General features: G+C 37.1%; 2 protein-coding genes and 1 long non-coding RNA gene across 7 annotated transcripts in view; 1 reads left to right on the top strand and 2 right to left on the bottom strand.

Moving 5' to 3' along the window:
* The window catches only part of SCRG1 (stimulator of chondrogenesis 1), a 107,546-nt gene extending 105,892 nt beyond the window's left edge, over positions 1 to 1,654 (top strand). For all 4 annotated transcript variants that reach the window (XM_061424944.1, XM_061424943.1, XM_061424942.1 and 1 more), the window contains one exon: positions 1,431 to 1,654. In XM_061424944.1, coding sequence (XP_061280928.1) covers positions 1,431 to 1,485 — 55 coding nt within the window. In that variant the 3' untranslated portion in view covers positions 1,486 to 1,654. The remainder of the gene's footprint in view (positions 1 to 1,430) is intronic.
* LOC133252398 (uncharacterized) overlaps positions 1 to 10,051 on the bottom strand; it is an 89,542-nt gene extending 79,491 nt beyond the window's left edge. Inside the window, exons 1-3 of one of the 2 annotated variants that reach the window (XR_009737912.1) lie at positions 9,049 to 10,051; positions 2,288 to 9,017; positions 1,251 to 1,313 (exon numbers count right to left, since the gene is read on the bottom strand). This is a non-coding gene — a long non-coding RNA (uncharacterized LOC133252398). Of the gene's footprint in view, positions 1 to 1,250; positions 9,018 to 9,048 lie in introns of both variants that reach the window. The other variant, XR_009737911.1, reaches the window with a different exon arrangement.
* Positions 10,052 to 18,597: 8,546 nt separating this feature from the next.
* Positions 18,598 to 23,880, bottom strand: SAP30 (Sin3A associated protein 30). Its single transcript, XM_061424940.1, has 4 exons — positions 23,228 to 23,880; positions 21,565 to 21,690; positions 20,948 to 21,046; positions 18,598 to 18,925 (listed from the first exon to the last, which is right to left on the bottom strand). The coding sequence occupies exons 1-4, from the start codon at positions 23,540 to 23,542 to the stop codon at positions 18,803 to 18,805; spliced, it is 663 nt and encodes a 220-aa protein (XP_061280924.1). The 5' UTR covers positions 23,543 to 23,880; the 3' UTR covers positions 18,598 to 18,802.
* Positions 23,881 to 26,401: the final 2,521 nt, after the last annotated feature.

The raw sequence follows: 26,401 nt of genomic DNA, 5'->3' as shown, positions 1-26,401 counted from the left end.
TGACCTAACTTTTCCTACATAAATGAAATGCCATCTAATATTAAAATATCATACTTAAAATTTTCTTATAAGACTTGAAACTGATTTACTGAAATGTACTTGTAGTTATTTTATGATATAATTTTGTGATCATCCATTGTTAGTGGATGAAATAGAAGTATGAATATATGAAAGTAGTTTCTATCTGATTTTGGGTTACTGCTGTTGCATTAGCAACAAATAGGTAAGTATATTTCCTTTTTTTTTTTAACCTGTAAACACAAATTTTGCATCTTTTTTTTTTCAGTTGCACTGAGATATAGTTAAATATAGCACTGTTCACATTTAAGGTGTACAGCACAATGAGTTGAAAGAAATAGACAGTTGACCCTTGAACAACACATATTTGAACTGCATGGGTACACTTACCTGCAAATTTCTTTCACTAAATACATACTATAGCACTATATCATCTATGATTGGCTGAATTCTCAAATGTTGAACTACAGGTATGGAGGACTGACTGTAAAGTTATTCACAGATTTTTGGTTGCACAGAAGGTCAGTACCCCTTATTGCTGTATTGTTCAAGGGTCAACTGTATTATGAAATGATTACAATAATAAGTGCAGTTAACACAAATCACCTCACATGGTCAAAAAATTGTTTTTCCTTGTGATAACTTTAGGATATATTATCTCAGAAACTTTCAAATATATCACACACAGTGTTAGTTATGGTTATCATGTTGTACACTGTATGCTAAGTATATTTCTACTGAGCCATAATCATAATACTACCTTGCACATACATATAATTTGATATTATTCCATGCATTTTTTTCAAATGGAGTGGCATTTTATTACAAACAGCCCTCATTTTCCTAATTAGTTTATCCGTATTTTCCCACCTTAATAATTCCAAGTCCTGTGGATCATATTTTGATTACACGTAACATTAGTACAGAAGGTAGCATCACATTTTTACATATCACCTTAAATGATTTTTCCAACAAGAGTAAAGTTGAGTAGCTCAACATTTCACCTTTCCCTATAAAACCTAGAAATGTATTTATTTGCTTCCCTAGAAAATTTTAAACTTCTGTTTCTTATCAGTAGACTTAAACATTATGCCCATTCCCACCCATAACAGAGAAATGAATTTTTTGGTATGATTGTAATGTTTCCAAGTCACCCAGTCTTTGCTTTTCTTTATCAATAAACGATAGCATCATGTCAATGACAAATGGGGAAAAGTAGAAGAATTGATTACCTTCTTAATCTTTGTTGCTCCTGTGGCAAGTCTTCCCACTCATTCTCATTGTACTTTGTTCACCTAAAAAGAACAGTTATGTCTGAAATCCTGGAAATCACTGTCCATTTTTAGCCCAGCAAAGACTAACATGTATCTTAATTTCCAGCTGGATTTAATTCATGTTCTACTCTTTTTCAGAGATGTCTTCTTTGGACCAAAGATCTCTTTCGTGATTCCTTGCAACAATCACTGAACATCTTCATGTATTCCAGACAAACCGCCCATAATTCCCCGCAAACAGCGCTATAATAGTGTAACTGTATTTCTGGTTTCTGTGCAGTGCAATAAAGCACAGATTCTATAAATTCTTACTTGTCTAAGCAAACTTGTGTTAAATAAGTAGTAATAAAAATTCAATTTAATTTTTCTCTGTGGACATTGTTTAAAATTTTTCACTAGAAAATTTTCATCTATAAGGTATTTAATATGCTTGATAAAAGAATTCTGTTTTCTAGATGCAGAGCCATAACTGTGGATCAAAGATGAAGAATACTTTCACTTCTTCATTAACAGTTATTGACCATGTACACTTAATGGAAAGAACCAGAGATAAATTGAGGTTCTTGGAAGGGAAACTAGAAATTTTCTAATAATAGTAAGAGGGGAAAAGGGAGCCAATATATGAATAAATATTATGCATGCCAAATACTTTAAGTGTATTTGCATTTTGCTCTTTTAAAAACAACAAAATTGTCAAGATAAATATTCTTAAATCAATCTTTCAGATGCTAACTCAAGTTTAAGATATTTGCTAAAAAATCAAGACAGACTTTGAATAGAGTTCCAGCTCCAAAATACTCACATAGCTGTATCCTTAAAACTATGCAGCATACCCATGACATGTCCCTTTTTGGGGGTAATAACAAAACATATATTAAAAGAAACGGATGTTGGATGAGAATTAAAAAGTCACACAAATTTTAAAGGTAAATAAAACAGATTCTTTCAAAGATATTTTCTGGTTGTTAGAGGCAGTGTTGGACTATGCTCCATACCTTAGGAGTGTTCACTGACTGGTGGCCAGCAGAAGTAATTTTAGAAAGTCCTTCATGTTATAAAAATGTATTAAATACTTGCTCAGTGCCAGTTATTTGGGCGTGTTAACAATTTGGGAATGCAGTAATGAATAAGATGGACTTCTCCTCTTGGAACTTGTATTCTACCAAAACAGTAATCATAACAAATATTTATAAATGTGAAGCCTGCTGCTCCAAAGAAGAAGTCTAGGATGCTTTATAAAGTATTGCTGTGGGGAAACATTTGAGAAGCATAACACTTGTAGTAAAACTAGGAGATAACCATTTTGTGTATTAAAGTGACATTATTTCATTGAAATACATCCTTTGGGGTCCCTGATCTGTTTCTGAAGACCACATCCAGAACAGTATCTGGTATTTATTCAGTGTTCAATAGGTGTTACTGGGCTGAACAAAATAATTTTGAGGTAGTCAGAATTCAGTTTCTCTTAAAAGTTACAAAAGCATAAGTCAGAACATGTTTTCAAATAGTAAGACCTCTGCAAAAACACATGAAGTGGAATTGTTTAAAAAACTAAAGTTTATTCTTTAATCAACATAGCATATGATTTGATTGAGCTTTTTCTCCTTCACTGAAGTGAAGTATTAAAGTCAAACTAACTCATTAACAGAAATCTTACATCCTTACTGGAACAGTGCATAGAATAGGTAAACAAAGAAAATTATCAGTACATCTGTTACATTTTCTACTCAGTATAGACTGTCTCTAAGGAAGACAAAAAAAGCAATTCAGCAATGGCATTTTATTAAGTATCCCGTTAATGCTGCAATTAAACCCTGATGAGAAAAACAGTATTTGAAAAAAGGCTGAATATTTAATACATGGAATTTTATAGATAATTATGATGATTTTCATCATATTCTTTCCTTTCTGGAAATAACTTGTAATATCCAATTATATTACATTCTTTTAGAAACAAATGCATTATATTGTTTTTGTAATTAAAAAAAGCACACATTGTAATATTTTATAATAAAAAACAAAGCACACATTGTTTCTTATAAATTAGCAAATAAATGTAAAAACATGAATGTTCACACAACTTATGCAACAGTTTCTAACTTGGTCAACATGTTTTTAAAAGCAAATATTTCATCCAATTATTTAATGAATAGATATTTTTTTCAATAGCTTTTAGCTACAAGATGACTAACCTTTTATTGAAAATGTACTAACACCATCTTTCAACTGAATGAGGTATGTACTACTATCATCATCCCTACTCTGTGGACAAAAATGGCAAGGCTTAGAAATTAAGTGGTTTATCCAGAATTACATTATCAGAGCAGTAGAGCCAGGTTTTGAATATGGCCAGTCTTCCTTCAGAACTCAAGTCTTAACCTCTGCTTTACTTAATAGCATCATCTAATCTATTTCCTTTTCAGGAAAGCAAACTTACTTATATGAGACAAACAAGACTGTACATTTCATATAGTTTATATATGCTAAATGCTTACTGAATAACAATAACAATTTATCTTTGACTTTCTATATTTTTGTTCTTACTATAAATTCCATGGTGCTGAGCACAAAGTTGATGGTTGTTGGTAATACTTACTAATATCTCATCTCTTCTTGATGAAATTTTTCTTTTCCTCATTATAATGATAGGGACGCTTTGCTTTTTTTGTTTGCTGGGATTAAGTACTAATCCTAGAGGATTATTAAAGATTGGAAGCAACATGGAGAAATAAAACAATGAGCAACAATTCTCAAAGCGAGAGAAGGACAGGTAAGAACATTCACAGATTATTCTGCAACTTTAACTTCCTTATAATTGCTCATAGATACACAGGAATTCTTTTAATAATAAATTATTTTAGCAAAGTATTATGGCAGGTGCTTCTAAAATGTAAATAATCTGTCAGTAAACACTATGGGCTTTAAAATAATTTTCACAAAAGGAAAAAAATTATCAAATTCATATATTTCTAAATCATATTGCATTAACAGCCTATACCTAAATTTTTTTCTCAAAGAATTAAAAAGAATCTGATATTTTGAAAGTATAGTAAATTGACATTGAATTAGCTCCCTCAATTTACTTCTATAAAATGATATCACCAAAATGTTCTCATTTTTGTACAGTGGTATAACTGGAAAGCGATGCATGGCACACATGTAGCCAATATACTCTCAGAATTTTACAAATAAAGACCTATAGTAAATTTTAAATGAAAAAAGTATATGTGATCTATGTTTCTAGAGTCTTAGAAGTCAAAATATAAGTCTGTTGGGTATTATGGATATAAAACTGACTTGATGTCCACTTTATACATTAAAGGGGATGTACATACAACACACATGCACACAAACATGATACACATGCACGTAAACACACGATAATCCAGCAGCAACTACTATGATTATGATTTGAGGATGATAGTTGACTATGTAGACTATAAATGTAACTGGGACATGACACATACAGTAAAGTTTAGAGTATCAGCCTTTAGCTACAGATAAATATAAGCAATTTTATGACCTCAAAAAAATGAATTCTATAGTAAATAGTACACACACTTGAAAAAAATACATATACATATATAAGACATTTCTTGACACTTTTAAACTAATGTCAGATAAATGAATAAGCAATAACATGACAAAAATTTATTTTTGAACCACTATCACTTGCCTAGATCATAATCTAAATTTTGCTATCAAAGCTATGCAAATCCATGTAAACAGCAGTAAAGACAGCTGGTCTGGCCATACTAATATCAAACAATATAGATTTTAAGTTAAAAAAATTGTACAAGAGACATTTTGTAAACAAAGGATCAAGCTACAATAAGATTTAAAAATTATAAATATATACACATCAAACAACAGAGCCAGAAAATATATGAAGGAAACTAACAGAAGTTAAAGGAGAAAAAGACAGTTCTACAATAGTAGTTGGAGACCTCAATTCCTTACTTTCAATAATGGAAAGACATCTAGACAGAAAATTAAAAAGGAAATAGGGGATTTGAACAATACTCTAAACCAACTAAACCTAACAGACATATACAGAACACTTCACCCAATGATAACAGAATACACATTCTACTCAAGTGCACATGGAAGATTCTTCAGGATAGACTGAAGCATCTTTATGTTAGCACATAAAACATTTTTCTGTAAATTAAAAAAATTGAAATCATACAAACTATCTTCTCGAACCATAATGGGATGAAGCTAGAAATCAATAACAGAAGAAAAACAGGAAAATCAACAAATACGTGGAAATCAACAAATGCATCCTTAACAACAGTGAGTCAAAGAAGAAAAAGATAGGAAAATTAGAAAATAATTTAAGCATGAATGAAAATAAAAGTAAAACATACCAAACTTATGGGATGCAGCAAAAGAGGACCTCAGTGGGAAATTTATAGCTGCAAACATATATATTAATAAAGAAGAAAGATCTCAAATCAACTGAATTTTGCACTTTAACACTAGAAAAAGAAGAGCACACTTAATCTAAAACCAGTGGAAGAAAGAAAATAAAAAAATTAGAGCAGATATAAATGAAATAGAAAATGTAAAAACAATAATCAACAACCTCAAATAAAAAATAAACAAAATTGATAAATCCTAGCAACACTACTGAAAAAAAGGAGAGAGAAAGCACATATAACTAAAATTACAAGTAAAAGCAGGGGCATTACACTTCTTACAGAATACCCTCTAAATTTCATTTTCTGAGAATTTCCTCTCAACGTCATTTTCTCAGAGCTCTCTCATACTCTCTTTCAAGCACAATTCCACTCACCCACCTTCTCTCAGAAACCCTTCTCAAATTCCTTCTCTCAGGAATCTTCAAAATCTCTTCCTTGCCTTCAGATTCCATCAGAAATCTTCTTTGTCTCAGAATTCCCTCAGAAATCAGATTTTTTTTAACTTCAGAATTATCTCAGGAATCTTCTTTCCCTCAGAATTCCCCAAAGAAATCTTATTTCCATCAGAAATCTCCTTCTTTCCCTCAGAAATCTCCTGCTTTCCCACAGAATTCCTGAAGAAATGTCTATCTCTGAGAATTCCCTCAGAAATCTGTTCCTTAATCTCAGAATTATCTCAGAAATATACAGAATTTTCTGCAAAATTCCCTGAGAAAACACCTTTCCCTGAGAAATATCTAACTTTCTCTCAGGGTATTTCCTACTTTCTCTCAGGTATCGCTGTCTTTTCTTCAGAATAACTTAAGAAATCTCCCACTTTCACATAGAAACCCCACAGAAATAACCTCCATTCCCACAAAAAAAGCCTCAGAAATCTCCTTACCCTCAGAAATCATACAAAAATCCCTCATGACCTCCTTATTTAGGTCATTTTAACTCAGAACCTCTTAATTTCTCATAGATTTTTACCTTAGAAGCAGTAGTTTGTGTCAGGTTTTTGAGAAACCTATCAGATTGAGTTCAGAAGTCTCTAGATTCTGTCAGATTTTACCTCAGAACCCTCTGGTTTTGTTATATATTACCTCACACCCCTCTCACATGGGACAGAATTCACCTCAGAGTATAGTATGTTCTCTCATGATTTGCCTCAGAACCCTCTACTTTCTGTCAGATTTTACCTCAGAACACTCTAGGATCTGTCAGATTTTACCTCAGAACCCTCTAGTTTCTGTCAAAATTTACCTAAGAACCCTCCAGTATCTGTTACATTTTACCTCAGAACCCTGTGGCTTCTGATAGATTTTACGTAGAACCATATGGTTTCTGTCAGATTTTAGCACAGAACCTTCTAGTTTCTGGCAGATTTTAACTCAGAACGTCCTAGGTTCTGTCAGATTATACCTCAGAATCCTCAAGCTTCTGTAAGACTTACTTCAGAATGTCCTAGGTTCTGTCACATATTACCTGAGAACCCTAAGGTTCTGTCAGATTTTACCTCAGAATCTTCTAGTTTCTGTCAGGTATTACCTGAGAATGTCCTAAGTTCTATTGGATTTTACTCAAAACGTCCTAGGCTTGTCAGATTTTACCTCAGAACATTCTAGGTTATGTCAGATTTTTACCTGAGAACCCTTTCGGTTCTGTCAGTTTACCTCAGAATGTCCTAGGTTCTGTTAGAGTTTACCTCATATCCCTCTAGGTTCTGTCACAGTTTACTTCAGAACCCTCTAGGTTCTGTCAGATTTTACCTCAGAACCCTCTAGGTTCTGTCAGATTTTACCTCAGAACCATTTAGGTTCTGTCAGATTTTACATCAGAACCATCAGATTTTATGTCAGAAACCTGTCAGTTCAGTTCAATCGCTCAGTTGTGTCTGACTGTTTGTGACCCCATGGACTGTAGCATGCCAGGTTTCCCTGCCCATCACCAACTCCCAGAGTTTACTCAAACTCATGTTCATTGAGTAGGTGATGCCATCAAACCATCTCATCCTCTATAATCCCCTTTTCCTCCTGCCTTCAATCTTTCCCAGCATCAGGGTCTTTTCAAATGAGTCAGTTCTTCACATTAGGTGGCTAAAGTACTGGAGTTTCAGTTTCAGCATCAGTACTTCCTATGAATATTCAGGACTGATATATTTTCGGATGGACTAGTTGGATCTCCTTGCAGTCCAAGGGACTCTCAAGAGTCTTCTCCAACACCACAGTTCAAAAGCATCAATTCTTTGGCAGTCCAACTCTCACATCCATACATGACTACTAGAAACATCATAGCTTTGACTAGACAGACCTTTGTTGGCAAAGTAATGTCTCTGCTTTTTAATATGCTGTCTAGGTTGGTCATGCCCACTCCAGTGTTCTTGCCTGGAGAATCCCAGGGACAGAGGAGCCTAGTGGGCTGCCGTCTATGGGGTCGCATAGAGTCGGACATGACTGAAGCGACTTAGCAGCAGCAGCAGCAGGTTGGTCATAACTTTTCTTCCAAGGAACAAGCGTCTTTTAATTTCATGGCTGCAGTCACCATGTGCAGTCATTTGGGAGCTCCCAAAAATAAAGTCTGCCACTGTTTCCACTGTTTCCCCATCTATTTGCCACGAAGTGATGGGACCAGATGCCATGATCCTAGTTTTCTGAATGTGGAGTTTTAAGCCAACTTTTTCACTCTCCTCTTTCACTTTCATCAAGAGGCTCTTTAGTAGTTCTTCGATCTCTGCCATAAGGGTGGTATCATCTGGATATCTGAGGTTATTGATATTTCTCCCGGCAATTATGATTCCAGCTTGTGCTTTGTCCAGCCCAGCATTTCTCATGATGTACTCTGCATATAAGTTAAATAAGCAGGGTGACATTATACAGCCTTGACTACTCCTTTCCCAATTTAGAACCAGTCTGTTGTTCCATGTCCAGTTCTAACTGTTGCTTCCTGACCTGCATACAGATTTCTCAAGAGGCAGGTCAGGTGGTCTGATATTCCCATCTCTTTTAGAATTTTCCATAGTTTATTGTGATCCACACAGTCAAAGGCTTTGGCATAGTCAATAAATCAGAAATAGATGTTTTTCTGGAACTCTTGTTTTTTCGATGATCCAACCTCTAGGTTCTATCTTATTCTACCACAAAACTCTATAGGTTCTGTCAGATTTTCCTCAGTACTCTTTGGGTTCTATCTGATTTTACCTCAGAAGCATCAAGTTTCTGTCAGATTTTACCTCAGCAGACTCTAGTTTCTGTCAGATTTTATCTCAGAATGTCCTATGTTTGTCAGATTTTACTCAAAACATCCTAAGCTTGTCAGATTTTACCTCAGAACAACTCTAGGTTGTCAGATTTTACCTCAGAACGTCCTAGGTTCTGTCATGTTTTACCTTTGAACCCTTTTTTTCCCTTGAGAAATCTCCTTCAGTCCCTCAGAAATCTTCTTTCCTGCACAATCTCCTCAGAAATCTCCTTTTCTTTAGAATTCCCTCATTATTTCCTTCTTTCCCTCAGAAATCTGCTTATTTCCTTCAAAATTCCCTCAGAAATCTTCTTTCACTGAGAAATCTCCTTCTTTCCCTCAGAATTTCCTTAGAAATCTTCTTTGCCTCAGCACGGGGTGGCGCGGTGGGGTGGGGGGAGGAAGCAAGGGCATTATTAGCAACCTTACAGAAAGTAAAAGTAGTGTAAGTGAACAGTAAGAACAAATGTATGATAACAAATTGTCTAATCTAGATGAAATGGACAAATTCCTAGAAACACAAAATTACCAAAGCTGACTCAAGAACAAAGAGAAAACCCCATCTACCTTATAATAAGTAAAGGGGTTCTATCAATAATAAAAAATTTTCCATCAAAGAAATGTCCTGGACCAGATGGTCCTAGTGAATTCAATCAAACTTTTAAAGATCAATTAATGTCAATCATATTTAAATTTTTCCAAAAAACAGAAGAGGCAACATTTTCTAACACATTCTATGAGGCTAGCATTATCCTAATAGTAAAGTGAGATAAAAACAGTAGAAGAAACTACAAACCTATGATATCTATATTCATATCCCTTATGAATACAGATGCAAAAAGTCTTGAACAAAATGGTGACAAACCAAACCCAACAACATAATATATTATATACCAAGTGATATTTCCCCCAGAAATGATAGGGTGATTCAACAAAAGAAAATAATTCAATGCAATACATTACATTAATAAAACAAAGGAAGAAAGTACATGATTACTTCAATATATATAGAAGAAAGCATTTGTCAGAATTCAATACCCTTTCATGATAAAAACAGGAAACTAAGAATAGAAGGAAACTTTCCTTATAAAACAAAGAACATTTATGGTATACCCACAATTAACATTATACTCATTGGTAAAAGACTGAAAACTGTCTTCATAAGGAAAAGAACAAGACACAGATGCCTACTTTCATCATTCCTATTCAATATTGTACTATAAATCCTAGCCAGAGCAATTTTGCAAGAAAAATAAATAACAGGCATCAAATTAAAAAGAAGTAAAATTATCTCTACTTAAAGATAACATGATTTTGTACATAGAAAATCTCATAAAATCCACTAAAATACTACTAGAGCTCATAAATGAATTCAGGACAATTGCAGGGTCAACACACACTATCAGTTTTCTATACACAAGTAATGAATAATGCAAAATAAGATATTGAGAAAACATTTCCACTTATAATTTCATCAAAAGAATAAAATATCATGAATAAATTTAACCAAGGGGGTAAAAGACTTGCCCACTGGAAACTAGAAAACATTACAGAACAAAATTAAAGAAGACCTAAATAGATGGGGAAACAGTGGAAACAGTGTCAGACTTTATTTTTTGGGGCTCCAAAATCACTGCAGATGGTGACTGCAGCCATGAAATTAAAAGATGCTTGCTCCTGAGAAGAAAAGCTATGACAAACCTAGACAGCATGTTAAAAAGCAGAGATATTACTTTGCCAACAAAGGTCCGTCTAGTCAAGGCTATGGTTTTTCCAGTGGTCATGTATGAATGTGAGAGTTGGACTGTGAAGAAAGCTGAGTGCTGAAGAATTGATGCTTTTGAACTGTGGTGTTGGAGAAGACTCTTGTGAGTCCCTTGGACTGCAAGGAGATCCAACCAGTCCATTCTAAAGGAGATCAGTCCTGGGTGTTCATTGGAAGGACTGATGTTGAAGTTGAAACTCCAATACTTTGGCCACCTCATATGAAGAGTTGACTCATTGGAAAAGACCCTGATGCTGGGAGGGATTTTGGGCAGGAGGAGAAGGGGATGACAGAGGATGAGATGGCTGGATGGCATCACCAACTCGATGGACATGAGTTTGGGTAAACTCCGGGAGTTGGTGATGGGCAGGGAGGCCTGGCATGCTGTGATTCATGGGGTCACAAGGAATCGGACAAGACTGAGTGACTGAACTGAACTGAAAATTAATGGAAAGACATTCCGTATTCATGGATTGAAATACTTAAAATTTTTAAGATGGCAATTATCAAGTGATCTACAGAGACAGTACAATCCTCATCAAAAGTCTATGGTCTTTTTGGGGGGGCAGAAATAGAAAAACTAGTCTTCTAATTCATATGTAACTGCAAGGGTCTCCAAGTATCCTAAACAATATTGAAAAAACTGGAGAAGGGAATGGCAAACCACTTCAATAGTCTTGCCTTAAGAAACCCTTGAGCAGTATGAATAGCCAAAAAGATGCGACACCAGAAGATGAGTCACTGAGGTCAGTAGGTGTCCAATATGCTACTGGGAAAGAGCAGAGAAAGAGCTCCAGAAAGAATGAAGAGGCTGGGCCAAAGTGGAAACTATAGTCCATTGTGGATGTGCCTGATGCTGAAAGTAAAGTCTGATGTTGTAAAGATCAATACTGCATAGGAACCAAGAATGTTAGGTCCATGAATCAAGGTAAACTGGACTAGGAATTGGTGTACTAAAAATGAATGGGAATGGACAAATTCAATTCAGATGACCATTATATCTACTACTGTGCGCATGAAAGAAATGGAGTAGCTCTCATAGTCAACAAGAGTCCGAAATTCACTACTTTGGGTGAAATCTCAAAAACGACACAATGATCTCGGTTCATTTCCAGGCAAATCATTCAACATCAGAGTAATCCAAGTCTATGCCCCAACCACTAATGCCAAAGAAGCTGAAGTCGAACGGTTCTATAAAGGTCTATAAAACCTTCTAGAACTAACACCAAAAAAAAGATGTCCTTTTCATTAGAGAGGATTGGAATGCAATAGTAGGAAGTCAAGAAATACCTAGAGTAACAGGCACGTTTAGCCTTGGAGTACAAAATGGAGGGCAAAGGCGAACAGTATTTTGCCAAAATGCTCTGGTCATAGCAAACACTCTCTTCCAACAACACAAGAGAAGACTCTACACATGGATATTAACAAATGGTCAATACCAAAGTCAAATTGATTATATTCTTTGCAGCTGAAGATGGAGGCCCTCTATACAGTCAGCTAAAATAAGACCTGGAGCAGACTGTGGCTCAGATCATGAACTTCTTATTGAAAAATTCAGATTTAAATTGAAGGAAGGGAAAACCACTAGACTATTCAGGTATAACGTAAATCAAATCTCTTATAATTATACAACAGAGGTGATGAATAGATTCAAAAGATCAGATCTGACAGACAGAGTGCCTGAAGGACTATGGACAGAGGTTCTTAACACTGTACAGGAGGCAGTGACCAAAACCTTCCCCAAGAAAAAGAAATGCAAGAATGCCAAGTGATTGTCTGAGGAGGCCTTACAAATAGCTGAGAAAGGAAGAGAAGTGAAAGGCAAAGGAGAAAGGGAGAGATATACCCAACTGAATGCAGAGTTCTGGAGAATAGCAAGGAGAGATAAGAAAGCCTTCTTAAGTGAACAATGCAAAGAAATAGAGGAAAACCACAGGATGGGAAAGACTAGATATCTCTTCAAGAAAATTGGAGATACCAAGGAAATGTCTCATGCAAAGATGGGCACAATAAAGGACAGATACAGCAAGGATCTAACAGAAGCAGAAGATATTAAGAAGAGGTGGCAAGAATACACAGAAGAACTATACAAAAAGATCTTAATGACCCACATAACCATGATGGTGTGGTCATTCACCTAGAGCCAGACATCCTGGAGTGTGAAGTCAAGTGGGCCTTAGGAAGCATTACTACAAACAAACCTAGTGGAGGTGATGGAATCCAGCTGAGCTATTTCAAATCCTAGAAGAGGATGCTATGAAAGTGCTGTACTCAATATCCCAGCATATTTGGAAAACTTAGCAGTGAGCACAAGACTGGAAAATGTCAGCTTTCATTTCATTGCCAAAAAAAGGCAATGCCAAAGAATGTTCAAACTTCCACACAAATTGTGCTCATTTCACAAGTTAGCAAAGTAATTCTCAAAATACTTTAAGCTAGGTTTCAACAGTACGTGAACTGAGAACTTCCAGAAGTACGAGTTGGATTTAGAAAAGGCAGCAGAACCAGAGATCAAACTGCCAACATCTATTGGATCATAGAAAAAGCAAGAGAATTCCAGAAAAACATCTACTTCTGCTTCATTGACTACACTAAAGCCTTTGATTGTGTGGATCACAACAAACTGGAACATTCTTAAAGAGATAGGAATACCAAACCACCTTACCTGTCTCCTGAGAAACCTGTATGCAGGACAAGAGGAAACAGAACGAGACATCGAACAACAGACTGGTTCAAAACTGGGAAAGGAGTACATCAATGCTGTATATAGTCACCTTATTTAACTGCCATTTAGAGAACATTCTGTGAAATACTGGGCTGGATGAATCACAAGCTGGAATCAAGTCTACCGGGAAAAATACCAACAACCTCGGATATGCAGATCATACTACTCTAATGGCAGAAAGCAAAGAGGAAAGAGCCTCTTGATGAAGGCGAAAGAGGAGAGTGAAAAAGCTGGCTTAAAACGCAACATTCAAAAAACTAAGATCATGGCATCCAGTCCCATCACTTCATGGCAAATAGATGGGGAAAACTGCAAACTGTGTCAGATTTTATTTTCTTGGGCTCCAAAATCACTGCAGATGATGACCGCAGCCATGAAATCAAAAGATTCTTGCTCCTTGGAAGAAAAGCTATGACAAACGTAGACAGCATATTAAAAAGCAGACACATCACTTTGCTGACAAAGGTCTGTATAGTCAAAGCTATAGTTTTTCCAGCAGTCATGTACTCATGTGAGAGTTGGACCATAAAGAATTGATCCTTTTGAACTGTGGTGCTGGAGAAGACCCTTGAGAATCTGTTAGACTTCAAGGAGATCAAACCAGTCAATCCAAAAAGGAAATAAACCCTGAATATTCATTGGAAAGACTGATGGTGAAGCTGACGCTCCAATGCTTTGGCCACCTGATGCAAAGAGCCAACTCATTGGAAAAGACCCTGATGCTGGGAAAGATTGAGGGCAAGAGGAGAAGGGGATGACAGAGGTTGAGATGGTTGGATGGCATCACTGACTCAATGGACATGAGTTTGAGCAGACTCCAGGAGACAGTGAAAGACAGAGGAGCCTGGCTGCAGTTTATGGGGCTGCAAAGAGTCAGACAAGACTTGTGACCGAATGTAGTGAAAAAAAAAATTGGAGGACTCACATTTCCTGATTTCAAAACTTACTACACAGTTACAATAGTCAAAAAAAAAAAAATAGTACTGGCCTAATAGAAATACAGCCTAAAACAGAATTGAAAATATAGAAATAAACCCAAATATCTATGCAAATTGAGTTTCGACAAGGGTGCCAAGACCATTCAGTGGAGAAGAACAGTCTCTTCAACCAACAGTGCTGCAAAACTGGATAACCTCATTCAAAACAATGAAGCTGGAACTCTACCTCACTCCATATATACATAAATTGACTCAAAATGGGTCAACAACCTACATTTAAGAGCCAAAATTATAAAATTCCTAGAAAAAAAATAGGGGCTTATCTTTACAACCTTGGATTTGGCAATAGATTCTTAGGCTTGACACCAAAAGTATGAGAAAACAAAAGAAAAAAAATTAATTATACTAAATAAAAATTTAAAACTTTTTTGCATCAAAGAACATTATCAAAAATGTGAAAAGGCAATCTACAGAATGGGAGAAAATATTTGTAAATCATGTATCACATATAGAGTTAATACCTAGAATAAAGAATTCCTACAACTGAACAACAAAAACAAACAACCCAACTTAAAAATGAATAAAGGAATTGAAAAAAATACAAATCAAAACCACAATGCTATCACTTAACACCCATTGCTGCTGCTGCTGCTAAGTCGCTTCAGTCATGTCCGACTCTGTGCGACCCCATAGACAGCAGCCCACCAGGCTCCCCCGTCCCTGGGATTCTCCAGGCAAGAACACTGGAGTGGGTTGCCATTTCCTTCTCCAATGCATGAAAGTGGAAAGTGAAAGTGAAGTTGCTCAGTCATGTCTGACTCTTAGTGACCCCATGGACTGCAGCCCACCAGGCTCCTCCGTTCATGGGATTTTCCGGGCAACAGTACTGGAGTGGGGTGCCATTGCCTTCTCCCTAACACCCAGTAGGACAGCTTTAATTAAAAAAAAAAAAAAAAAAAAGGAAATACAGGCATTAGCAATTTCGAGAAATAGTTGTTAATACAGCCACTATGGAAAAGTTTGGAGGTTCCTCAAAATGTTACAGCATTACCATGTGACTAGGCAACTCCACTCCTAGACATATACCCAAGAGAAATAAAGACATGCCCACGCAGAAACTTGTACACAAATGTTTATAGTAGCATTAGTCGTAATAGCCAAAGGTGGAAATCAAAATGTCTAAATGTTCATTAATGGATGACTGGAAAAACAAATTGTCACACACACATACACACACACATTGGAATGTCATTCAGCCATAAAAAGGAGCAAAGTACTAATATATGCTGCATTTTGGATAAACCTTGAAAACATCTTAAGTAAAAGAAAAATCCACACAAAAGGACATGTGTTATATGATTCCTTTTACATGATATACCATAACAGGCAAATCCATAGATACAAAAAGATTAAAGGTTATCAGGGGATGGGAAGAGGTGGAATTGGGAGTAATTACTTGTGGGTGTTTCTATGGGGTGATGAAAACATTTTAAATTAGAGCTGGTGGCTGCACAACGTTGTGAATACACTTTGTTGATATTTTCAGTTGCTAAATCACATCCCACTCTGCAACTCCATGGACTGCAGCACACCAGGCTTCCCTGTCCTTCACTATCTCCTGGAGTTTGCTCAAATTCATGTCCATAGAGTTGGTGATATTATTGAACCATCTCATCCTCTGCTGCCCTCTTCTCCTTTGGCCTTCAATCTGTTCCAGCATAGAGGTCTTTCCAATGAGTTCATTCTTTGCATCAGGTGGCCAAAATATTAGAGCTTCAGCATCAGTCCTTCCAATGACTATCCAGGGTTGATTTCCTTGAGGATTGACTGGTTTGATCTGCTTGCAGTCCAACAGACTCTCAAGAGTCTTCTCCAACACCACAATTCAAAAGAACCAATTCTTCAGCACTCAGCCTTCTTTATAGTTCAACTTTCACATGCATATATGGCTACTGGAAAAACCATAGCTTTGACTATACTGATCTTTGTCAGCAAAGTGATGTCTTTGCTTTTTAATATGCTGTCTAGGTTTGACATACCTTTCCTTCCAAGGAGCAGCATTTTGTCAGAACTCTCTGCTATGACCCATCTATCTTGGGTGATCCTACATGGAATGGCTTATAGCTTCATTAAGTTACACAAGTCCCTTCATCACAAGGCTGTGACCCTTGAAGATGTGAATAAACTAAATACTACCAAACTGTATAAAGTGATTAATTGTATATCATGTACATTTCAACTAAAAAAACACTTTATTTAGAAATAATAGAGCTTACTTTCTTAAAGAAATACATTTCAGACATTAATTTTTAGCCTTTACCTAAATAATTCCGTGAAGGGTAGTTACCAATTTCTTGAGCTCCTGCCACACATTCTACCCCAACAGCAGTCAAATTTTGATTCTTTTCCTGATGTTCTAACATTTAACGTAATCCGTATCCTTTCAGAGATATGAGTTTCCATTTACTTTTTCTTGTTCAGATACAGATAAGTACAATAAAGATTTCCATAGAACTCATAATTTTAAAAACTCAGTGAGAATTAAAATTTCTATGTAAAAGTTTTACTTTGCAGCTTCTTGAGTCTCTTGTCTTTGAGGGGGAGGCTCTTAAGTTCTGTTTTTCATGTTTTAAATTGCTCTAACAAAATTTAATGTCATTGGATAAATCAACACTCAACTCTCATTATTTCACTTTCTTATACAACTACATTTTATGCAAGTAATTGTATGAAATTAAGATTGAGAGGCAAAGGTTATATTCATAAACATGGATTTTAATGTCAACAAATAGCTTCAAGCTTTTTTCATCAGAAGAGGTAAAAATATTTAAGAGAAAACTGACAGAGAATAAAATATAAAAGAAGGTAAAACAGAAATCAAGTCAGAGCTATATATGATCAAAATTTCAAGCTTATTTCATAAAATTTAAGCCTACAGTCAAGTTTCTACTGAAAAAGAAAATTTTTATAGATTTAGGCAAAAATATACAACATAGAAGTAATACTTTTTTCAAACAAACCACCACATTTTGTAGCTGTGTGGTTGGTTCATCTTCATACAGCTAAGAAAAAACTTCTCGTGGAGATTTCTGGAGTACTAGAAACAAGTGGTTTCTATATACTAATTATTACAGCCTCTGGCTCATCAATAAAATTGCAAGTAAATCTTTACATGGCCTAAACACCAGTATGGTGTTACTGTTCACCACATTTTCTAGCTGTCAGTACACACAGAACACTTAGGAATACACAGACTCACCTTCTGTGGAGCTAAGATGTTCTTTAAACTTATCCACATAGTGGTTCCCAAGCAGGGGTGATTTTGTCCCCCCAGAGCCATTTGACAATGTCTAGGGATATTTTCAGTTATTACCTTTAGAGCTCTACTGCATTAGTATGTGGACTCCAGTGACGCCACCAAACCTTTTAAAACACACAGGACAGCCTCCCACAATAAAGAATCATCAGGACCAAATGTTGACTTTGAGATATCCTGAGCTGCATTAATGGGCTCATGCATTTGCATCCTAAAATCTGCACTACATGTTTTGTTCTGATGTCACAAGCTATAAATTTGATTTGTAACTGTAAGCCTTTGGCTAAATACTACAATCTCATGAAAAGAAGAGGTAAAAATATTTAAGAGAAAACTAACAGAGAATGAAATATAAAACTAAATAAAACAGAAATCAAGTCAGAGCTATGTATGACCAAAATTTAAAGATCTTGATAAATTCTCGATCTCTCCAACTTATTAGTTTTAATTTGCATTGTAAACAGTACAGAACATGACTGAAAATTAAGGGGCAGTTCAGAGGTTCTTTGTATATCTGTGCCATGTAAATACTTTTTCACTAAAACAAAATTTAAAGAAATGACAAACTATTTAATTCTACATTCAGATTTCAACTTTCAGCACTGCATTTACCTTTGCTGACACATTAACTCTTCTTTGGAAGGAAGTAGGCATCAAACTATTTGTTCTTCCTGCTATTCCGAACTTGTTAGTACTAAAAAGCACTTAAAAAATAATACTGTTTAGGATATCCTTAATTCCAAATCAGATTGCCCGAGAGCAAATGGACGACATCTATTACTTTTGTTAGTTTCTCAGAACTAAAAAAAGGGAAAAAAGATAATAAAGTGATCTTCAAATTTAAACTTCAATTAATACTGGTCCCTAAAAGTCAGTTTAAAATAAAAATCAAGTTCCACAAAATAAATACACTGAAGCAACTATAATAGTAATAACCTTTATTTAAAATATTTGTTAATCTAGGAAAGCTCATTGTACATGAGCTTCCAACTAATTAGAGTCAAAACAAAGAAAATAAAACCAGAGAAAATCCTCTGTAGAAAAAATACAGAAGGAACATTTCTACACGTGAAAAAGCAGTAAGCAGTCTTAACATCTGAACATCCAAGTTTTAATTCCATCTCTCCTAGTGAACACTACTGTCAACCTTGAGATCTGACTTGTTCTTGTCATTCTTCACTGAGTAGATGAAATATGTTAAGGTGTCTTTTTCATTCACTGGAATAGACCTAAAGTGGCAACCAACTATCTATAAAGAAAAACAATTGAGGAAATTAAATTATAGATATTAATAGAATTTATAAACTAGGTAAAAAAAAACACTGTCATCAAAAGAAAATGTGTGGTAAGAGCTATTTCCTTTCAAAAATAAATTGTATTTAACAAAACACCAACAGGACAAAAGGCATATAAGAATAAGACGTTATGAACAAGAGATAGTGTAATTTCAAAAGACCCCTTAGCCCACTCAATTAAGTATATATTAATCAGAATGTGCACTGCACTTTCTTTTAAATTTTATAGCTGAGACAAAGATCAAGAATTAAATACTTTTACTTGTAAACTTCAAATATCAATGAAATAAAACAGAATGTTAAGAGTCCACATGCATCATATAATGGTTTATGGTTTTTCTTATGGAAAAAGAACCACCATTAAGTCAGAAAAGTTTTGGTACAATAGAAACAAACCAAGAATTATCTTACAAATATGTTTGCTACGACTTAACATTCATTCATTCATTGGAAATATTCTTTGTTAAGATTCCCTGAAATTTTTTCTGTATAAAAATTATGGATGAGAAATGAGAAGGGAAAGGATGTCCACTGAAGAATGTTTACCTGCCTTCTTGCCTTTTCATTCTGCTAGTTTAACACATGCACTGCAACTACCAGTAGAAGTATATTAGACTAAACCAGGGCACTGAAATGTGTATTTAGATTCTAGAAGATAAAACTTCTTAAAGAAAAAGGTAAGAGACTTACGGAGGCTGGTCACTCAACTCTGGAATTGTTTATAAATATCTGCATTTCTGACTAAGTTATAACACTCATACTATTTGGATTTCTCATTTCTAAATAAGAAAACAGATCTTTAAAAGAAGATCAGATTATCAAAAACATCAGGTTTGATTTCTGCATTTAAAAAAATGTACATTTAAATATAACATTTAAAATAACCAGTTCCTAGGTTGTCATTTGTCCCAAAATAAAAGCACTTTCACTATGTATCTGTTTATATATCAACATATTAATAATTTATCATGGCAGGAAATATGTTTATGTTATATTAATGTACTATACAACTTGAAAAGGACTTGACCTTTTAAATCAAATTTAAAGAAAAATTAGATTGTTGTTGTCTAAACAGAAGGAAAGAAGAAATTCTGGCTAAAGCTTTAATGTTAAAAAGCATTCTGCTAAAGAAGTGTACCTTCTATTCACCTATGTTATTCAATATGGACATCTTATAAAATGTTAGTTCTCTAAATTCAAGCTGAAGAATATAAGAAAACTGATTTATATATTTATTTATAGTCTGTCAAGTAGGTTAAGCATTTTTATTTTAAACATGATAGGAGTATAAACATATAAATCTATAGATATCTTAATATGACACACACATTTCTTGGCTCTATTATTTCCTGAGAACACAAGCACTCAACTTTTCAAAATTCACTGAAGGACTGCAAGTCCTATATTCAAGAACCTATAAGTAAAAGCTTGGATCAAAGTCTTTGCGTTTTCTAGTCATAAAAACAGGGATGCTTCACATAAAACAAACTAACATCAACAAGAACAAGTTCTGAAATAGTTAAATCAGCAAGTTACAGGAATACTGTTCAGAGGTTTATCTGTAAAATCTATTCCAACAAAAACTTCAAGAAAATTCTAACAAAGACATCAAAGCTTATTAATTTATTATTATGCCTCAATTAGGTGCTCAATAAGTGTTTACTGAGTAAAATAAAATTTTAAAAGAAACAGGTTTCTAGAGAGAGAATAAAAAAAACCTTTTACTTACTATTTCTGAAAATCAGTATTAGAAGATGCTTAGAAAACTGCATATAAATCTACTGACTAATCATTATATAAAGGACTTTCCTAAGTGGTAGACAAACATTTCTAGACAACTAGATTCTTCCACAATAGATTTTATTAACTTTGATTTTTCTAACTAAAATGTATTGTTATATATACTAAATTAACATCATTAGCATTTAATGACTTTTTTTGTATTAAAGGTTAAATAGTTTAAAACTTATATATACCTCAACAAGCTGTGCTTTATTAAGTCCCGGTCTGGTTGGAAGTTTGAAGTGTCTTTTGTATCTCCTAAGTGTATTCACCTGTAATTGATATAAATCAACCTAGAAAAAATTAATGTATATGAGTTAGTTCATATCATTTGCTAATGACTAATATTTGCTATAAAAAACATTTCAACTTCAACACAGTGAAAATTTAATTCCATTATTTTAAAAGGCTTTTAAATAATAAAACTAAAAATGCATTAAACGCTTCAATATTTTGAGGATGATTATTAAAGACTGGGGACTATAAGAGTTGTCAATTGAGTAGGGAGGTTCAAGAGGAAGGGGACATATGTACACCTATGGCTGATTCATGTTGAAGTTTGACAGGAAACAACAAAATTCTGTAATTATCCTTCAATTAAAAAATAAGTAAATTTTTTAAAAAGTAAAAAAAAATTTATCAATTGAAGCCATAACAAGTCAAACTGCATAACTGCATGTTAACTGGCTATATTTAATTTTGCTTTCATTTTTAGAGTTTTCAAATGCTTCAAGTATTTTTAGAATTTGTTTGTATTTTTTAAATAAAACTTTCAGAAGTTTTACATTTAACTTACAAAGCTTTCACCTACCTCCGGAGTATCAATATCTTGAACAGGCGAATCTCCTCCATCATCATCACTCCCTTTTCTCTTTCTTCTGTTTCGCACACTCTGAATTAAGTTTTTATGATAATCACAAATGTAAAGATGTCTTGCCTGAAACAGAAAAGTTTCACAGACAACTTATGATTACAGGAAAATATGTCTATGTATTAGTAAAATACATAGTTATGGTGAATTATTAAAAATATAAACACTAGTAACAGGCCATTATTAAGACAACGCACGTTTCTTGCTACTCTTAAGTCCTGAACCCAGTTAAAACATATCATGTCTAGCAATATTGTTAAAGAGGACTGGGGGGTGGGTGGGGAGAAGTGCCAGTAATGGAAGGGAGAGAAGCAGAGAATGAGAAATTCCTACGCTCTGGATTCTGTCATCAAATTGCAGCGATGGTGAACTAGATTAGTTCAGCTTTGCCGGTTTTTTAAACAAGGGAAAAAAGATGCTGGCCACAATTTTGCTATTTGATAGTATTTTCTTTACTTAAAAGAGCATTTAAAAATATTAATACCATAGTGAATGCTTCCTAATCTAACTTAATACTCAAATTATAATCCAGACACAAAACCATCCACTTTTGACAAATAATTGATTTCACATCCTTACTAAATTCAAATTTGAATTATGAACTTTCCTGAGTATTAAATAAAAGCATTTATGTATAATACGTTTTTCCAACCAAAATAGTGTTAAATGATTCAAGTATACCTGGAAAGTTTCTCAAGAACAGAACTGAGGAACTAACTGAATAGGCATAAAGTATCCCACATAAAGTTCTCAAAAACGTTAATTACATAGTTCTGAGAGCTGTACGGCAGCCTCTGAAATACTGGGTTTTATACATCAGCAGTTACTTCTTAAAAAAAAAAACTGAGGAGTGAGCTAACAGGCTTTCACATTAAACTTTGAGCTAAAGTGCAAGTTAAGAAGATGCAGGACGTGTGATGGTTCTCACATCTTGTGATTTATTACCGCTCCCCAGGGCTCGGAAAAGTGGAAACGGTCGTTTCTAAAAACCTCCTAGATGGTCAGAGGAACAGACCTGCGAAAGGACGAAGAAAGAAACCCTGATGGCTGCCAAACGGAGGGCTGCTAACCCGCAGCGGCTGCCCGCTCCCCAAGTCTTGAGCAGCTGCCCTAGATGATGACACGGCCGCGCGGCTCGCAGCCGGGGGTCCCCCACCCCGCACCCGCGGGACCCGAGACAGGGTCCTAGTCGCCCGCAGCGTCCGGTCCTGGCTGAACTCCACTCCTGGACCGGGGAAGCTACCCGCTCGGGCAGCAAAACAAAGAAGGTGCCTCGGTTCCAGAAGGAGCCGTGGGTTGCAGAACAGCTACTCTGGGTTCTCGGCGCGGCCGCCCCCTTTGTTTCACCATCGACCCCCTCAGAGGAGGAGTGGGGGCCCTACGGGGTGGGGGCGCGGGAGCGGGTCCGGGGGGCGCGAGACTGTTTACTGCGGACGGCGGGCCGAGTTGCAGCACTTTGTTGTTTGCTTCCTACTAGGGACCCCGGAACGGGCTCGCGAGGCACCCAGGTCTGGGGCTCCCGCACCCTCACCGACACGCGTCTGCTCTTCTCCCCGAGCGCCCCGGGGGGCGGGCAGAGCAGATTCGTACCGCCGTCACTTACGCTTTTATCCAACTCGATCTTCACCTTCTTCTGGGAGATGCTCTTCTGGATCCTTTTGCTGAAGCTGGCGTTGCCCGCCGCCCGGCCGCACCGCTCGCCGTCCTCGCGCAGACAGCACAGCTGCCCGGGGCCCGGCCCTGCCGCTCCCGGCGGCCCCGCCGCCGAGACTGCCCCTGCGCCCGGCACCTCGGCCCCGGCGCCAGCCCCAGCCCCGTTCCCGGCTGACGCGGCGGCGGCAGCAGCGGCGACCACGGCGGCCACAGCGGCGGCCGCGTCCCCGCCGCGGCTCATGTCCTCGGGAGTGAAGCCGTTCATGTTCCCGCACTCGCAGCGCCGCGCTGACAGAAGCCTTGCTCTCCGCGCCGCCTGCCTCTCTGGAGATGCAGGGGGTCTCGGCGGTCCCTCGCACCTGCTTGGCGGAGACTATTAACTCTGAGCCAGGGTCCTCCAGACAAGACCACGGGGCCCCGGCCTGCTGCTGTCTGCAGGCACAGGGTCAGTGGACGGGGCGTGGGATCGGGAACTGGAATCCGGCGTCGCCTGGAGCTGGGACGCCGCTCACTGTCACATGGAGACTCTTCAGCAGTTGGACCTCGATACCTCCACCTCCCTTCGGCCCTCGATCTGCGCAAGCGCGTTGCGCCTTTGCCGTTCCGCCCCTTCCATTCTGCCCGCAGGGCACCACGGGAATTGTAGTTCTCTTTTGGGAAGCCAACCTGAGCTCCAGTCTGACATCGAGCTTCATGGTTTAGGGGAACTACTTATCCCAGCATTTATCGCGCGGAGGCGGAGCTGGATTTTTTTTTTTTTTTTTCGGTAATACATTGAGAAAACAGGGGCGTGTGGTTGGGAGGGGGGGTTGTGATGTTTTCTGGCTCTGGTAGCTCCCGGGAAGTTGAGCTGTGTTCAGCTCCTGGATTTTGCAGAGCTGGCACTTTAGACGAAGAGGTCACTTAACTCCTGAAGCGAAGCACAAAAGGCGGGAGGCGGGGGTAGGAGGGGAGGGCATGCGAGGGTAGGAAGGGAGGTGATTCGAGAGGAGGGAAGGTGTGGGGGAAAAAAGTTTCGGGCCTTTTTTGTATCTGTGAAAAAGTTTTTGATGTAAATATGTCTTTTGTGGGGCTTCCCAAGTGGCTCAGTGATAAAGAATCCGCCTGCCAAACGCAGGAGACATGGGTTCGACCCTTGGGTGGTGAAGATCCCCTGGAGAAGGAAATGGCAACCCACTCCAGTATTGTTGCCTGGAAAAGCCCATGGACAGAGGAGCCTGGCGGGCTACAGTCCATGGGGTTGCAAGAGTCAGACACGACTAAGCAACTAAACAACGTTTTTGTGGGAAACCCAAACCAAGGGAAACGGCGCTCTGGCAGTTTTTGGGTCCCAGAGGTCTCATGTCTAACCCCATGGGGTCTGGGTAGCAGCTCTGCCGACTGACGCCCGAGATGGTCCATCAGGGCGCCTGCGGGGGGCTGTGGGCAGGGGGATGACATGCGTCCTAACCTCCCGTTCGGCAGGAGGACTGAAGGCTCTCCAGATCCTAGCATTGTCCGTGCGAGGATCGCGCTGGCTTGCGGGGCGCACTCTGTCTGGCCTCCTGAGGTGGAGCTCCGGACGAGTGGACTTAAAGGGGCTGCTTTCCTCCTCCAGCCCGGGCACCTCCACTTTGTCCTCGAAGGAACCTAATCACCCTTGAAAAATAAAAAGCAGAACCCCTCCGAGTTCCGGTCAGCCACGAGCTCCCAGAGACCGAAGGCGCGCGCTCGGCCGAGAGCGCCCCGGGAAAGTGGCGCTTCGAACTCGTGAGCGCGCGCACGAGTGTCTGGGTACGTGTCTGTGTGCTCGCGCGTGTGAATGTACGTGTGTACGCCTGCCTGTGGAGGGCGGTGTGGAAGGTTGGGAGTGGCTGGTACGAAAGCTGCACCTTTGCTAATGGTAGCGCGTCATTTATCAGTACGTATATCCTGTTCAATCCCATTGTTTAAACAAAAATAGAAAGCAGTAGGGTTTTTTTGAAAGCTCTTTTATATTTGCTGAGTAAACTGAGTGATAGATGAGTTTTTAAAAATGTGAACTGTCATCTACCCTGATATTCATAGCCATCCAGTCCATCTGTGCACTTCCGCTCTAAGAAACAGCAAAGGAAGAAAAACTTTAAATAAATGTAGTGGGCAAAAGATGCTGAATGGTGAGTGTTGTGTTTTCTTTTCAAGCTGCACCGTCCAGTAGGGTGTCTGCTTGCCTTATGTGGATATCGAGCACTTTAAATGTGGTTAATTGTGAATGAAAAACTGAATTGTTCATTTTAATTCATTAAAAAATCTTAAACTGATTTCATTTATTGGAAAACTTCTAAATATGTTTGGAACAATCTATTTTTTCGACATAAGTGTTAAGTCTAAACTTAAAACCTGAACTGAGATATGCCAGTATATATAAACTACCAGCAGGATTTCAAAGACTTAGTAACATTTTTCTTAAGAATATTACTTTAGTAATTTTTTTACATTAATTACAAGTTCAAATTATATTTTTGCTATACTGGGTTAAATAAAATATAACATTAAAGTTGACCTGTTTCAACTTTGCAAAATATGCCTACTGTAACATTTAAAACTACACATATAGCTCACATTATGTTTGTATTAGATATTGTTGGCTTAAAGTATTAAAATGAAGAGTAATATTTCTTATTGTTTATGGATATAGTTTCTTAAATAATAAAAATGAGAATATATGGACAGGATGGACCAACTTCAGGGTGGTGGTCATGTTAGGAGAGAGGCCATGGATGTTATGTGGGAATGGCTGAAAGGTGGTTTCCATTTACAATCTAAAGTAAACATATTAGGATGTTAGATTTTCTTATTTTGGGTACTTTTATATATAATTTAAAATAATTTATAATACTGTGTGGTTCTTGCCCAAAAGTTTATAACCTATCTTCTTCAAATATAATCAAATCATATGATTATACAGTGGAAGTGAGAAATAGATTTAAGGGACTAGATCTGATAGATACAGTACCTGATGAACTATGGACGGAGGTTCATGACATTGTACAGGAGACAAGGATCAAGACCATCCCCATGGAAAATAAATGCAAAAAAGCAAAATGGCTGTCTGAGGAGGCCTTACAAATAGCTGTGAAAAGAAGAGAAGCGAAAAGCAAAGAGG

This window comes from Bos javanicus, chromosome 8 (assembly GCF_032452875.1).
Source record: "Bos javanicus breed banteng chromosome 8, ARS-OSU_banteng_1.0, whole genome shotgun sequence".
NCBI lineage: Eukaryota > Metazoa > Chordata > Mammalia > Artiodactyla > Bovidae > Bos > Bos javanicus.
This window is presented reverse-complemented; position numbering and strand designations above follow the sequence as displayed.

Excerpts from the sequence above, each read along its gene's own strand:
- SAP30 (XM_061424940.1), bottom strand. The coding sequence starts at position 23,542 with ATGAACGGCTTCACTCCCGAGGACATGAGCCGCGGCGGGGACGCGGCC. Across the intron at positions 21,047-21,564 it reads AAGATATTGATACTCCGGAG|GTTGATTTATATCAATTACA; the intron begins GTAGGTGAAAGC and ends AATTTTTTCTAG. Across the intron at positions 18,926-20,947 it reads ATAAAGCACAGCTTGTTGAG|ATAGTTGGTTGCCACTTTAG; the intron begins GTATATATAAGT and ends TTTTCTTTATAG.